The sequence below is a fragment of the Atractosteus spatula genome, chromosome 5 (assembly GCF_055471065.1).
Source record: "Atractosteus spatula isolate fAtrSpa1 chromosome 5, fAtrSpa1.hap1, whole genome shotgun sequence".
Lineage (NCBI taxonomy): Eukaryota > Metazoa > Chordata > Actinopteri > Semionotiformes > Lepisosteidae > Atractosteus > Atractosteus spatula.
The window spans coordinates 22,161,853-22,178,491 of NC_142710.1; the positions used below are offsets into that span (position 1 = coordinate 22,161,853).

The following is a 16,639-nucleotide window of genomic DNA, read 5'->3' on the forward strand; positions in this document are numbered from 1 at the left end:
ACTTGATAATACTTTGTTACTAACAAACTGCTTTATCTCCTTAGGTTTAGTTTACAAAAATGATTTTTTGTAATGACCTTCTCAACAACATATTCCTAAAGATGTTCACTTCTTTTTTTGTTAATGTTTCTGCAATGTTTGATACAATGGATTGGATGATGCTGTTAAATTGCTTGAAGGCTTATGCTGACTTTCCTGTTGGATGGTATGGATGGATTTGTTGCCAGTCAGGGCCAGTTTGTTCCAGTGTGTGACTGTGCTTCTGAATTTGGTACTGTGCAGTGTGGTGTTCTTCACGGTGCCATTTCTAGTTTTCTATTGTTTTGCAATTTCTTGGTATTTTGAGGGAGAAAGCAATAGAACATATAAACTTGACTGGCATTTCCATTATTATACTCAGATTTACGTGTCATACTTCAAGCACTTACACTCTTAATAACTTGAGAATCAGACACATGGCTACAAATCCACTGAAATTACATTCAAAAGAAACCCAGAATTTGTTAACTGGCTATGAATCAAAATTTGAACACTGTGACCTCATTAATGTCATGTGTGATGAAAATGTTGATTTACCACCTACAAAAATATGATTTTATACTGGATTCTGAATTTTCTTCTCAACTTCACATCATATTTGGATTTCTCACACCCCTCTCAAGCAGTTGCACCACTAAGCATAAGCTTTTCTTATGCTACAGTAGGTATTGTCAACATATTACAACAGTTCAAAAATATTTTTATTGGTTACCTGTAGCTCTCCCACAGTCCAAATACATACTAGTAGGTTACAGTAACTAGCTTCTGGGAAAAATCGGCCCTGGCATGAGTGTGTGCGTGTTTGTGTCTGTGATGGACTTAAGCCTTGTTCAGGATATGTCCTGGTCAGTGCCTGTTGCTTGAGTCCCACGAGACCCTGAATTGGATAAAGCAGTTTGAAAATGGATGGAAAATGACAATATTAACACATAAAGGACAATGAATCATAAAGATATTTACATGTACATGTTCAGGAATTATTATTCCTTATATTCCAGTACACCATAGTAGATCTACAAACTCTCTGACTCTCTGGTTGTAAAAAATGAAATCAGCTGAAGCAAAAGTGTTTTTTCTCAAGCTGTTTTGAGTTGATGCTGCCCACTATTGGGATTCCATTTCAGTCATCAGGCAGCTGAAAGTTTTTACAAGTCTTACGTGAATATGCTTGTAAACAATGTTTATTTTTGGTATTTACATATTGTGGCACCGCAGCGGGACAGGGACACGATGGCAGATCTCGGGATGCATGTCTGACAAAGGTGGTTGGTCAAATGACAGAATACACTATAATCATAAAGAAAAGGCTACCTGTGGACCCCCCAGAGTCTTGAGAGAGGAAATAAGCTTAATTCAAAAGCATTCTTAAATACAGAATTTAGTTTCCATCCTATAAAATCTGCTGCCTGCTTTAGACACAGATCATTGCCAGTGCAATACACAGAAAAGAGAGAAAGCAACAAAGCAGGATTGAGGGACCCAGCAACCAGGGGAAGGATTTGGATTGCGATTCAGATTTGTACTGTTTATTTTGTATTGTGAAAGCTGATAAGCAGCTTTGCTCCCAGCTGTGGTTAGAAAGTGAACCAGAAAGAGTCCATCATTGCTCAAAAAAGAACTAAACTTTTATTTTTCAGTTCTCATGCTGAGCTGTAAATAAAGCCACCATTTTGCACTGTATTGCTTCGGTTGTGTGTTTTCTGGGCCCCCACCTGCACTACCTGCTGTCCCATGTGATATCATATTAGAGTGAGTGACAGGCAGTGAGCTATGTGAGTCTTGAGAGCAGCAAATCCTGGCTGCCAATGGTTCTAGTGCTTTCTTTTTCAGAACAGATGAAGGGAAAAAAAGCAACAAAAATAAGAGAAAACACTGGTTCTGTTCTAGAGGAAATATCTTAATACATCACAGCGGCTCAATACAGAAGGCATGGCTACTGAAAATGATTCAGAAATTCTGGGGAAAGATGAGGGCTTCCAGAAGAACATCACTTGAAAAACATGCTTCATCCGCTAGCTTTGCGAGGGACAACGCCCGAGGTTTCCACAGTCTCCCAGATGGGGAGGCAGGAGCCTCCCATCCTGCCCATAGCCAGAGAGAAAATAAGTTTTACCCTCCAGTGTCAAAGCCTTGGGAAAGGGGTGAGGAGCAGCCTTTATAGTTACTAAGTCTGCACCTGAGGGAGGAGCTGCCATCCCCAGCATTGCTGGCAAGAGAGGAGCCTCTGTCAATCTGAAGCAGTGCTGTGGGACAGGGAGGAACTAGAGCTGTTGAACAGGAAAGTGGATGAGAGTTCACCAGAGAGACATGATATAAGCCCATAGCTGGAATATGAGGAAAAGACTCTGGCCAGACTCTGAAGATCGGCTACAGTATCCGTGAAAGGGAGAAAGAGCTGCCAAAAGTCCCTGTGCTGGGGAACGTCATGGCCTCCTCATCCTGCAACCTACTCAAAAGAGCACCCACACCAAGCTGCCTCACGTAGCACAGTATATATGTTGTATTTTTGTAAACTGTCCATAGCAAACTCAACAAAATTAGACTGAAGACTGGATTAAAATACAGTTTACAAATAGTGTAATATTTGAGCACAGACTACTCATAACAGTGGATTTTCATTACAATAAAACACAAAGCAGTAAGTAATAATAACTTTTGGCTTTTGGTAAGCCTGTCACCACTCAATGCTCCTTGTTACACATGAAATGTGAAATGTCTAGGAGAAGTGACCTCCTTTTCTTGTACTATGCTTTCAATTGCAGCATTGCCTACATCCCTCGTTTAGTGCTGCTCCAGGCTAAACAGCTTTCATCTGACCCCTCAGTTTGCATAAACAGTAGCATGTTTCCATTAACACATGCTGACTGCAACAGGTGTTAAAGACTCTCCTTCCTACCGTTATCAAGCAAGATACCATTAATACTAGAACTACAGTAGGTGAGACCATGACAATAGTAAATTTGAGCTAAAGACAGCCACTGAATTTTCAGTCTTGTAGAATAACTTCTTACGTCTCTTAAACTGAAGAGTATATAGAGAATGTAAACTTTCAATTTCATTATTATGAGTCACTGGGATAAAGGATGCTTTGCATTGTTACTCTAGAATTATAATAAAGGAATATAACTCCCCCAATGTAAAGAGAATGATTAGTAGATTGTTAAAAAATGATTGCACAGCTTAGTGCTGATATAGTTAAGCTGTGTTATATTTAAAAAATGCAGCCTTCACTCTGAAATAAAGTACTGTACATTAAGAAATGTACAGTAAAACAACTGCAGTGTCAAAATACTGTAAAATCCAATCTGAAAGTTTTGTTAAACAGAAAATAAAAATGTCTTAAGGGAAATGTTAAATAAATCCACCTGAAATTTACTTTGTATAAATATATATTAATGTACTTTCTTCTGAGAGTTGTTTATTTTCATTACATATAAAAACAAAAGTGAGAGGAGGAAAACCACTTCAAGCTGCTAAAGGTCACATTTCCTAATGCAGGAAGAGCACTTTGCCAAATGGGGGCTGCTAATAACAACGCAAAGTTCATAACATTTCAATGGCCAGGGAGAAAGTAGAGAGTATTTAGGGCAGGGTTTTAAGAGGAATGCTTTCTGAAGTGAACACCACTGTTTAAATTTTAATTACCAAAGTTCTTGCTTGAATCATCTCTGTGGATTTGCCTGTACAGACACAAAAGTTCATTTCATAGTCTTTCAGCAAAACTGTAAAAAGAGTCCATGCTGAGTCAGGAAAAAGTGAAATGTGGAAATCTAGGATCATATAAATCAGTCTATAGAACTGAACTTATAGTCCACAGTGGTATGAAATTTTACACTAGTTACTGTAGCTTGTGGAATTTACCAGTGAAAGAAAGCAGAACGTCTTGTTAAACCTGTTAAACTGTGAAAACACTACATTGCACCAGCAATAACATACACCAAATATTGGGGTACACCATATGGGATTATATTATTTATTAAATGTGCAAGTATTCATGGCACCATAAAGGAATGCAATCAATGTGCACAAAGAAATTCCATAAACTGCAATGTTAACTGTAGCAGTTTGGAATTATGCATTTTTTCTCCAGCCTCAGCGCTCACAGGGAAAAAAACTTTGCCAGTTTGCTTCCAGATCAATTGATGGATGCTTTGTTTTGCACTTGTTGTACCTCACATACAGTACCTATATCAACATTGATGCCAACATGATCAAGCACTATAAATCCACATTTTTAAAAGTTGCTGTATCTTTTCTTCCATGGCAAGGAAGCAAATGTTTATCCATTTGCTTTTTCTGAAGAATTAGCTCTGTACAAATTGTATTTTGGGATTTCTAAGCTGCTAAAAGTTGCTGTGGAAAACTGTGTGGAGAAGAGTGTAGGCCACATACTTGAGATATTTCTATGAGTCGGCCACAAAACCCACTGATTTCATACAATATTTATAGCTTGAAGAAGTAATGAAAGACCATCAACACTCACATTTACACCCATGATTGCACTCCATGTGTGTGCCAGCACAGTCTTAAGTGACAAATCGTAACTAAAACCAACATAAAACTGGAAAATATCAGTTTTCAAACTTCCAAAAGTGAACCTTTTTTTTTGCAATGTAGTGAACAACACATTTTGAAAAAGCAACAACAGCAAAGACTTGAAATGGATTGGCAGGATAAAAAATATCATTATACTATTTGAAATCTGAATGATCAATTTATCAGAATTCTTGGGACTCTTTTCACCTTGCAATATGACTCACAAGTAATGTAAAATTCTATTTAGTATTGGTTTAAAATAATTATAAGGCAGATATTACATATTACACCCTTGATTGCCACGATTTCCTTTCTGTCTCTAAATTATCCCAGTGTGCTTGTGTGTGCTCTGTGATGTCCTGCTGTCCCATCCAGGGTGTAGTCCCATCATCTTGCATGCTATTCTCCTGGGACAAGTTCTTGGGTGCTAAGGCCCTTACCAGGATAAGCAGCTTTCATATTGTATATTGGATGGATGTTCCAAAATTCTGTGCTTTAAGTTATGCATTTCTTAACATATACAGTACATGTGACTAGAAGCTTAAATCACAATAATGTGAACTGCATAAAATTACATTTACAGTATATGTTTAAAGATGCGACAGCAATAGTAATAAATCTGAGTGACTTCTTAAAATAACCACAGTGGAAAACTTAATACAGTAACAGATTTCATGCACTGCACAGAAAAGACAATCAAATTACTTAAGGAGAGATATGCCATACCACAGTCAATAGAAAATTAATAAAGAAACTTGCATGCCATTTTGAGAAACTTTCAAAATGTGACAAGATGAGGTTTTTATATAAATAGATTCTGGGAAAATTGGTAGATACGCAGAGATACAAAGGAAAGTAGACAGATGATGAACTATCTTTATCTTTTTGACTAATGAATTCCAACTATGAATTTACCTAGAACGTGTTTATTGTAGCAAGTTGTATTGTACTGATACTGAATATTACATTGTACCCCAATGTACAATTATTTTCTATAAGGGCAAGCCTCTCTAGGTCATTTGTAACATATTGAGGACAGTTTGTCAGTAAAGATGAGTGTTGAGGTTCATTAACTGCTAGCTATGCAAACGTGTTCTGCACAAAACCATACCTAAATAACTATATAAATTACCTTATACAAATCATGAATTATTTGTTGCTATAAAACTAGTTGTGTGCATACATTTATATATAAATCTTTTATAAAACGAGAAAATGTGTGTAAATACAATGTATGTAAATTTTATTTTATTATTTTTATTGACATGCCTTTAAGAATATCTAACTTAATAAAAGTATACAAAATCATTGCTCAGCTTAGTCCGGTTCCATTGGTACAGTACGTCATTTTTCACAGAGCCATCAGTCTTTGTATTAATCTTTATTCGGTATCTAGGACAGTGTTGTGGTAAGTTGCTATATACTGTAAGTTTAGCTAGCTGTCAGTTTGAATATAGGATGCACCACGGAGTAGATTTACAAACACACTTCCTAAGCTTGTCATGCTATTCCACGCTCTGATAAAATATTATTAAACCAATTACCAACAGACAGAACTTAAGAAAAAACTAACTTGTTCTGTTCGAAATTAATAGGAGACACTGTACTTACAGAGTAACTGTCTTGTTGGGTAAAAAGCTGGGCTGTAAAGTTTCCACTAACTCTCCGCTGTTGCACACAACTTTGATTCGAATAGTTTGCCTCCCCAGCTCTTTGAATCGCTCGGATGTGCAGCTGCAACTGTCAATGATCAGGTCGGGACAGTTTCTGTTTGCTGAAAACATCCTCCAAAATCCAGCAACTAGACAGAAAAAGTTCAAGAGTTTCATCGTGAATAGAACCTCCTTTGGAAATGCCTTTTCCCTTTCCAACACGGAAAATAGGAACCGATCATCTCACATTTAACTAGTTTACATAAGTGAAGGAGTTATCCAGTGTTGAGGAAGTGACAGAACCCTGCCAAATTCCGGTTAAGATACACCTGACGAATTCTGTTGTAGTGGTTCTTCTCCAATAGCAAACTGTACACGTTTCTATACCTGGAATACAAAACCTATAAATGACATCTCGTTGCTTTCTTTAAAAGCATCGCCGGATGCTTTTCCATTACTACATGGATTTTAAAGGTTGTCTTTAAGAATTCTCTAATATCCTCTGGTATCAAACTGTTGACATAATTTATCATTTAAAACTTCGTATAATATTCCACCCTCAAAAACTCCAGGCATGGTAAATAGGCGTCAATCAAACGTCGTCGCAACACTTCCTGCTATGGATCTTTATAGTTTCTCTGTGAAGAAAAAGTTGCAGAGCGCTGCATTCTTGAACTGGGTTATCAACAGGTCCGCGTTATCCGTGCTTTAGGTGCACCGCTTGTGCCTAATGCGCAATCAAGCACGAGGAGCTACCAGATGGGAGAATTGTATCAGCCCTCCTCTTCCAAACCCAGGGGGAAGTGGTTACACATTTTTTGATTGGCTAAAAAGTACCCACATGATGGGAGCGCTGCAAGAGTAGACTCACCAAGTCTCATCTATCAGGTTACTTTTGAAATGTATGCACTAAGGGACCACTGTCGATTTTAAAGCATCTAGTGTTACCAATCAAATAAAAGATAACGCATTTTCGCAAATATGTATCCTAAAGTCTTAAGGAAAATTGTAAATTTAAATCAACTGCTGTGTCGAATGTTCTTTTCCTTTCTTTCCTTTGCCATGCTCATACAAAGAAGTTGACTTAAACAAAGGTCATATATTACAATTAAGATTAGTTGTATCTATCACTTATGCCTTATGACATTTTCTAAATAAAATTAAGTCGTCGCATCATTAAATATAATGCATTTTATCGTTCTGTGCTTTTTAAAAACTTTTGTTCAACAATTTGTTTTTATACAATGCTTCTTTGCCTTTGTTAAAATATATTTTATTTTAACAAATATATTTGTTAAAATGTATTTTATTTTAACATTGAATAAATGGTGATGATTGGTGATGGCGAATTAATGTGCACTATGAAGATGGGAGCATGTAAAATGGATATCTTCCAGTATGTATCTCACAGAAGAGGTACTGTATATAATGAAGGACTGGTTAACATGAATAATTATGAATTTGTTTAGAATAAGGGATTGATTACAATCCAGAAATCTTTGAAACTGTATTTATTTGGACCACATTTTTTGCAACTAACAATTTTCAATTAGACTTATTACAATCTCATGTTCTACAAGAAATGTGTACAATGATTATATAATATCGTACAGTGACATTGAAATGTGTTTTGAAACAAATTGTAGGTATCACACTATTGAAAGCCATTTCTTCTACTAATCCTGACTATTGATTTTGTGAAAAGACTAAATGTGATTTGATTTTGATTTTGAGTATAAATTAAATTGGCATAATTATATCAGCTTGATCAGTGTGGCTTCTTAGCAGCCATATATACCATACATTGTGTCCTTACATTGTGCCGTACCGTACATTGTGTCCTTAGGTCAGTTGTGAGGTCACATTTAGTGGCATTTGAAACTTGTCTGACTCACTGCTTACAGTTCATGCCTAAAGCAAATGTCAAGAATTTAAGGCCTTCCATGTCTCATGTTAACCATCCAGAATAGAGAATGTTTTTGTAATAATTAAAGTTAACATAAAACATAGCAGAAGTATAGTTTCACATTACATTGTGCTTTGACCACATTTACAGTATACAGTAGAAATGTCACTGTAAAATTTAATCTACAGAAAATTATTTCTAAGAAGTAGTCAGCATGAATTTTGAAAAGGCAATTCTTACTTGACTAGCTAGTTACAATTCTATTGTATAAGGATTATCAGTAATAGAAACAAAGAGGGAATATTACATGATATTAGTAACAGGTTTATTCCATGCTGAAAAAAAGAAGAAAGAAAACACATTGTTTCGGCTGTGGAATCTTCTTCAGGTGTGAGGATACATATTTACACCTGAAGAAGGCTCCATGGCTGAAACGTTGTGTTTTCTTTCTTCTTTTTTATTCAGCATGGAATAAACCTATTACTTGTTCCTTTGCAGCCTACGCATGCTGACGCAGCTACCCACCTGAACTACTACATATAACATGATATATTTATTTTTTAGAAGGTTTTTGAAAATGCACATCCATCTAACCATTTTCTAACCACTTTACCCAATATAGGGTCAAGGGTCGAGCCGGATCCTATCCCAGCAAGCAATGGGTGCAAGGCAGAATACACCATGGAAGGGACAACAGTCATAAAAATTTGTCATCCAATTCAGTGTCTGGAGTGTATTAAGAAATGGAACATACAAAAAAACGCATGAATGCTCAAATTGTGGTGATGTTAATTCAATTAATTGAATACCACGGGGGTCTGTATTACCCCTGTACTACCTCTCTTGCTGATTTACATCATTTATGTAAATGCTGTTGGAGTTCATAAATCAGTCAGGTTTGCAAATGATGCCAAAACAATAGAATTAGCAAACTCTGAAGAAGCATAAAAGACACACTTCAAGACTGGGTAAATTCCTGATGTCACTTAATGACATTTAAGAGCAGGGGGCTACATGCAGGTAATATACACTATAATTATACAATGGGAAATACTGATCTAGAAATAGCTCCCTATAAAAAAGAGTTAGGCATTGATGTTGATAATCATCATTATCCTAGACAGTAATAAAAAAGTAATAAAGTAGGGTGAAAGTAACGTAGGTTATCTTGTTAAAAATGGGGAGTACAAATCAAGGGATGTTATATTAAAATTGTATGATGTACTAGTAAGACCTCATTTAAAGTAGCATGTACAATTTTGGTTACCACAAAAGGATATTGCTACTCTTTAATTAATCCAAAGAAGAATGACCAAACACATTACCAGGCTTAACATCTGAAGGCTAAAACACTGACAGGCTATTTTTTTTATTTTATAACTATTCATAATCTTGATTCAGCTCTTCAGAATTCTTTAAGGCAACCTACTGGTTTTCTTGAGTATCAAAAATGAAATGTGAGGAAGAAAATGCTTGATAGAGCACAGCTTCTACAAGGACAATGCAAAAAGTCAGTGGATTGTTATAATAGACCTGTTCAATGTGCATCATTGTTATATAACATACTACTGTTAATCTAGTTTTTCCAGTCTCTTTAAAAGTTGTTAGTTCTGTCCTTCCATATTTCAGTATTCATCCTGAAGAAATTCACAGGGTTGATTTTGTTAACCTTTGAGAATTTTGAATACTTGTATCAGGTCCCCTTGTCATTTTCACTGTCCAAGGCTACACAATTTGTGTTCCTTCAGACTGTCAATGTATTGTAGGACATTCCTTTATTTCCTGAAATATATCTGGTTGGTATTCAATAAACAGATTCCAGAGCAGCAGTAGATTTTCTATAATATGGTGACCATACACAGATGCAATTTATACAACTAGAGGCAACAATAATTGGTTGGGATGTGTATTAAATAAGATAATAACTTAAATAAGCTATTCCACAAGAATTACTGGAAAATCTTGTTTCAGACAGGTATCTAAAATCTTCAGTAGAAATGTTTTTGTTCAGACAAATACAGTGTTGTATTTAAAAGGACCCTAGTCATCAAAACGTTAGAACATCCTATTTTCCCTATAGTGTCAAACTTTTACAAACTGTAGTTTTAGAAAATTCCAATTAAAGGACATTTAAACTGACTTAATAAAGACAGTTTGCTTTTCAAAAGCCTTCAGATATTTCAATGTTTTTATTCAAAATACAGAAATAAAAATAGAACCTAGCTATGTAAGATAAAAAAATCCATAGGTAATAGCTGATATTGTTGGGAGAAAAATGCACTTTATACTGTTATTAAAATCCCTATGGAAGCTGTTTCCAGGATACAGAAAGAACGGCATACAAAAGAGAGATGTGTCACAGTTGTCTGTTATGGATAAGAACACTTTGTACCATTCCATCCTTAACAATGATTTGAGAAAAAAGAAGAAGAACAGAAGAAATATCTGGGTTCTTATAAAAAAAATAAAATGAATACAAAATTCACAGAATAAAAAAATCATTGTATTCTATTTAATTCTCAATGATCAAGTCTGCTGCATGCATTGCTATTTCATAATTAAATCAAACATTCCAATCTCAAGTTGTTGCTCCCTGAGTTTTCCTCTGTGTAAAGTTCGATTCTAGTACTACAACTAATAACAATGCATGATAATAAGTCACATAATAATCTATGAATATTCAGTTATTAGAAAAAGAATTTCAGAATGTATTGGAAGAAAAAGCTAAATATCACCAGGACTAACTACAAAAGTTAAACTGTAATTTAGAAAGTGAAAAATAATGGTGGTTTGACATGGCTTTCACTTCAGTAAAACTCTTAAATCAAAAAATATAAATAAAATAAACTAGATTTGGCTTTTAACCAGTTCTAATTTGTCATTCCTTTAAACTTTATGGTAACACTAACACACACAATCATAACATTTCACTCGTCATCAAAATGCATACTTATTTGCCACTTTGTACACACTGAATCATATTTGTTTTATTTCCAGAATGTGACTGCTCCAAGTTTGGGGTTATTTAGACAGTTAGCGAGAAATATCAATTATGTCTTCATATTGTGTGTGACCACAATAGCCTTAGGGCAGAAGTGGCAGCTGGATAAACTCATGAAAGAAAGAAGTGTTTCCCCAGTACATTTGCTGCACAGAATTTCATAACCATGAACTGCCCCTGAAGGGAGTTCAAGCATAAAGATGAATTTTAACACAGGTTTTTGACCTGCCAAATGTGTACTGCTTATCATCTGTCACATCCCAAGGCAAATGTGAACTTTTTCGTAAGGAGAAAGAGAGCCTTTTTTTTTGTACAAAAAGCTTTGTTTACACAGATGTACTACACCTTTATTTATAATAACTGAATCTTCTTGGGAACTGACCTCAAGACACTTAGGAATTAACTCTGGTTTGTTGACTTCATCGGTTGAAATGATAAATCTTTAATGGAACATGGAGACAAGAGAATGATTTTGGACATATGCCACAAACATTAACTTGGCTACTTGCATTTTTTTAATGGAAAACAGAACTCACTGCCTTGATATTTTGTAAATATTCTTCTAAAGTGGTACAGAACCAGACTATTTGCTAAACAAAAAGAAAATACAGATCAATAAAACAACAATATTGATAGTAGATAACTACAATAACAATAACAACAATAACATATTTTAGCCATAAAATAAATAGTTATTTTGAGTAGTGAGTGATAAAAATCTATTTAATCCAGAAACAAGTAAGATGTGTTATCAATTACAGATTTTCCAGAAATTTAAGGGAATGAAAAGGGAAAAGATTCAAGGGAAGATTAAATTTATTGCTTATATTTATTACAATAAAGTATTTTATACCATCATTATTCATTATGTTTTTTATGCTGTAGTATTTGAACTCTTGTGGATGGGAAAATGTCCAACCTCTGGTACTTTTCAATCATTTAAAAATGTGTTACTTAATGTGTATATTTTGTACACATGCATATACATGTGATATGAATACATTAACAGGTGTTTTCTTACTTTTATCCCAAGTGATTTGAATATTGAGCTGGACAATTAATTATTTAAAGATGTTTTGGTTTCAGATTTAATAAAACCATTACTTCTACACCCAAATATTTCATCAGTCATACAGTATATTTCACCAGAAATATTTCACCAGAGAAAACTCTGATTAAAACTTTCTAATGCAACTGAAGATGTGCCTCTTGATTATCTAAAACACTTGAAGAATTCAGTTGTACAGTGTGTTTGAAATTGTTGAAGCAAATTATATTTACTTTTCAACAAAAGAGCAAAATGTTTTTTCAGTCACTGCTCAGTCATCTTTGTGCTTTAGAAACTTTTATTAGTGTTCAAAGGAATTCATTTTTCTCCCATGACATTAATGAATTGGACTATAACTAGCCACAGGGCAACTGTGATATTCAGCAGTTATTTTCCAAAAAAGTCCATGTTGATTTATTTAATGTTAATGTGTCAATCCCAAAAAGTGACTTTTGATACAACACATCTTTAACAGACACTGCTATGCATAACCACTACACTGACGTTGTTGTAATCTTGTGTGCAGACTATATTTCCGCCACTTCTGTTTACATTACTAAAACAACATATGTGTAGGACAGGTTTTGTGTAAAACCTGGAAGAAACTCAAATAATGAAATTGCACTTTGATTCTTATTTATGCATTCTTTTTATGCCTACAAAATCAGGAATCAAAATAGATAAATCTGAGATACCACCCATCCATATATTCCCAATTCCATTCAACTACAGCTGTAATTGATTAACTTATAGGTGGTTCAAAATGCTCGCATAAGTGGATTTTATAGATTATAGCTGATAATTATAGTACTGATGACTGTCTGTGCACATATAATAAAAGTAAAAATATTCAATTGGTTGTGCATCTTGCAGGCTTATTCCAGCATCCAAAATAAGTGTAATGTTGTTAAGTTAAGTCACTGGGTTTCAAATGTAGGTGCTATACAGCAGAAGTGTGATGATGTTTGTAGAAGACATGCATGCACAGTATTCAATCATATGCACTTACTTAATAATATGAAATTACTGTATATTCCATGTTTTATATATAGTGAAAAAAGGAAAGTCCATTCCACAGCTCATCCTGGCTACAGTACCTTAAAGTCAAACACATGACTCCCTTGGTTGGTCAATCATAGGATTTACATTTCTACAGCTGGAACAACTGAGGTAAATAATCTTGCTCAAATGTACAACAGCAGTGTCTGCAGCAGGGACTTATACCAACAATCAAATAGGTTATGAGTCGAAAGGCTTACCCACTATAATTGTTTACCCCATAAGGTGAAATGTGCTTTAATATTTTCCTTTGACTTTGAAATCTAGATAAAGGATATAAAGAATTTTCTGTGAAACATATCTAATATTACCTTGCCACCACAGAAAACATACAAGATTGCATGAGTGATACCAAAAGTGTTACAAATACCACATCTTTACAGGTATACTTGGTTTAAGCTATAGCTCTGCATGTTTTAATAGGGTTTGTAAATATCTTGCCTCATTGAGTTACAGTATGGATACCTTCCTAGATAAACACTTGTGTGAACATATTTTCACATACTCTTTATAGAGCGCACCTGTAGTTTTGTCACATCACAGTTCTTACTCGGCCAGCTCTGTCGCCTGACATGCCACTTACTATTTATTATACTAAGTTGTGAGCCATGTGTCACTGGGATACCATATTCAATCTGGTAATGAGAACCGGGGGCCAAACTGTGGTTGCACAATTTAGAGTAGTCAAAAACGCCTAACTTGCAGATCTCTGGGAGATGGGATGAAAAATGAAGACCCCAAAAATATCCTTGAAAACATGGGGAGAAGACACTGCCTCACATAGCCACCATGCCATCCATTACAACAACTCTATGCCTTTGAGACATACTTGGCCATTGGAAAAGTCATCTGCAGTCATGCAAGTTTTAGCAATCAGACTGATTTATCCAGAAGTCCCAGAAGAGAGTAAACACCTTCATACTTTTAAGGACTATAGCTAGTCAGTATAACATGATCCAGAGTAAATGTACATCTCTGTTGATCTGCATTTATTGTCTACATTTCACAATTGTTTTAACTGCAAGTAATTAAATTTACATACATATTGACACAAATGTCCAGTGTGTTATATGCCAGAACATTAAACATAGCAACAGTATACATAACAAGTAAACAAAGAGTGATACTCTGTAACAAAGGATTTCTGTGACGTGTTTGCGAATGCGTAACAGATTTAACAGATAGAATGAAAAAAATGTTCTGCTTTATAGAGGAGAAACTAATCATCACAACATGGTTGAGAAAAGAGTGTTCCAGGAAATAATGTCTGACCCGTATTTGCTGAAGAACAATTATGATATATGTTACGTGTTTTATGTTATAATAGTAGGATGATATTCTTTATAAACGCAAAACTTTCTCAACAGTTGATCTGCAATTACCTGTGCTGAAAAGGAATTTCTATGAAAGATGTCTTTTCCCTTTTCACATGGATTATTTATCTCTGTGTCACATGAATTTCATTACACTTAGTTGTGTAGTGTTTTGACCCCTGTCAAAAAGCTATGATTCAGGGATACAGTTAGATCAATATTCTGAAAACTTCAATCAAATCCCCCCTGAGCCTTCACATGCTGAAGTTCAAAAGACTTAACATAATCAATCTGTAATCATAGCTCTTGCCCTTCATCTCAGGAATAATGCTAGTGAGATGCTAGTGAGGCACAGAGCTGGGTTAGTTTTATCTATCTGTCCACTCACACATCTCAAATTGATACTGTGGCCTCACACACAGTGTCCATCTGCCTCCATGTCACCACTCATATTTCACTTTCATTATATTAATGTGCCAAACTAGTTTGGATAGTGAAATATACAGATTCTACTTTTAAATAATTAATTGCCTGATGTTAGCAAAGGGCAGTATGATGTGAAAATTATGTGCTAACACTCAACTAACCTTCAGGCCCTTCATACTGTATTTCCAATTAAAATTACAAACTCCTTGCACGTTTACCTTTAGTACAACAGGAATAACCAAACTGTTATTACGGTATACAGTAAGTTCTTTTACCTACCCATTTCTTCTTAAGTATTCATTATATTTTCTTCTCTTACATCTTTTTAAATTCCAAATCTGACGGTTAAAATGTAACTGGGTTATGTGCTGTAAAGGATGGCAGCAGTATTAGCAGTGGGAGCAATTCTCTACCTTACAGTACATAAACTTTGAGACTGTAAGTTACCTTTAAAAGAATAATAGTTTGAAATGTTCTAGCCACAGAACCTACTGTATACATGCATTCTTATTGAATATGTTAATCCCACTCATATCACAGTAAAAAAAAACAACAAACCCATGGGAACATCTTGTTAGAGTAAAAGAGTTTTCCAGCTGCCCAATATGTGCTCTATGCATAGCCCCTTTTCAACTCCCCCCCCCCTTTGCTGCAGATAAGTGGTGGGAAAGGGCAGCCCACAGACAAAGGCCTTCCATAGCTTGTTCCAGCTAGACACACACAAGCCCCATTCTCCCACAACTCATGAGAGCATTTTAGCTCATTAAATGTGACTTAGGAATGAGAACAAAGCTATACTACTGTATTTTTACCATCTAACTGTTCGGAGCTTTTGCCAGAAATAAGGCTCCGTAAAAAATTGGAATCCAATTGGCAACTCTGACAATTTATCTATTCATAACAAATGATAATGCCAACTGTCTTTAACTGGTGTTCCTTGTTTAATCCAAAAAAAAAAGCATAGAACTCCCATAGAGCTCCCAAAGAGGTTAGTTTATTTAATAAAGTCTTAGAACCTACATACAAAAAGAACACTGTTTGAAGATTCAACATAAAATGATCCCTAAGACTATTATTTTGTAACTTTGTTCTTGAAGATCACATTACTAGAGCTCTTTTACTCCATGTCCAAAAGGTTGCTTTATATTTTATATTCTTGTCTGCAGTATAATTGGTAGTCCTGCATTGGTATGAAACAGATCAGTAAAATGTCCACAACTGTCAATGAAATGTTTCACAAGTATAGTTTCATGTAATGTGGTCCAGCTGTCAGCGAGCATTTAATTTCTAATTGTATGATGGGGTTTCTTTTCTCACTTTTTCTTTAACATCTTTTTTTCTACCCACCACAGTGACCTGTTAGCCTTTGTGCTTGAGATTATTTTCAACTCAGGAAATATCCAAATGATTGTTTTTCCCACAAACAAGAGTTTCTTGAAACGTATTTGCTTTATTCAAACATTTTCAAGCTGGTTTGTATTTTTCCATTTAATGCTTCATTTTGCACTCAAAGCCTTGTGTGGAACTTCCACAAGTTGAATTACTTTTCTAATGTCTAAGTTATGTACAGTATGACATTAAGAGATCAACAATTGCCTACTTTGGCTGGGATATCTGCCAAAAAATTTTTAAACCTTTTACATTGATATGATGCCTCTT

The 16,639-nt window shown here is 35.0% G+C and overlaps 1 protein-coding gene across 1 annotated transcript in view; it reads right to left on the reverse strand.

Moving 5' to 3' along the window:
- The window catches only part of adgra1b (adhesion G protein-coupled receptor A1b), a 131,744-nt gene extending 124,789 nt beyond the window's left edge, over positions 1-6,955 (reverse strand). The window contains exon 1 of the mRNA XM_088917412.1: positions 6,187-6,955. Coding sequence (XP_088773538.1) covers positions 6,187-6,404 — 218 coding nt within the window. The 5' untranslated portion in view covers positions 6,405-6,955. The remainder of the gene's footprint in view (positions 1-6,186) is intronic.
- Between the last annotated feature and the right edge of the window lie 9,684 nt (positions 6,956-16,639).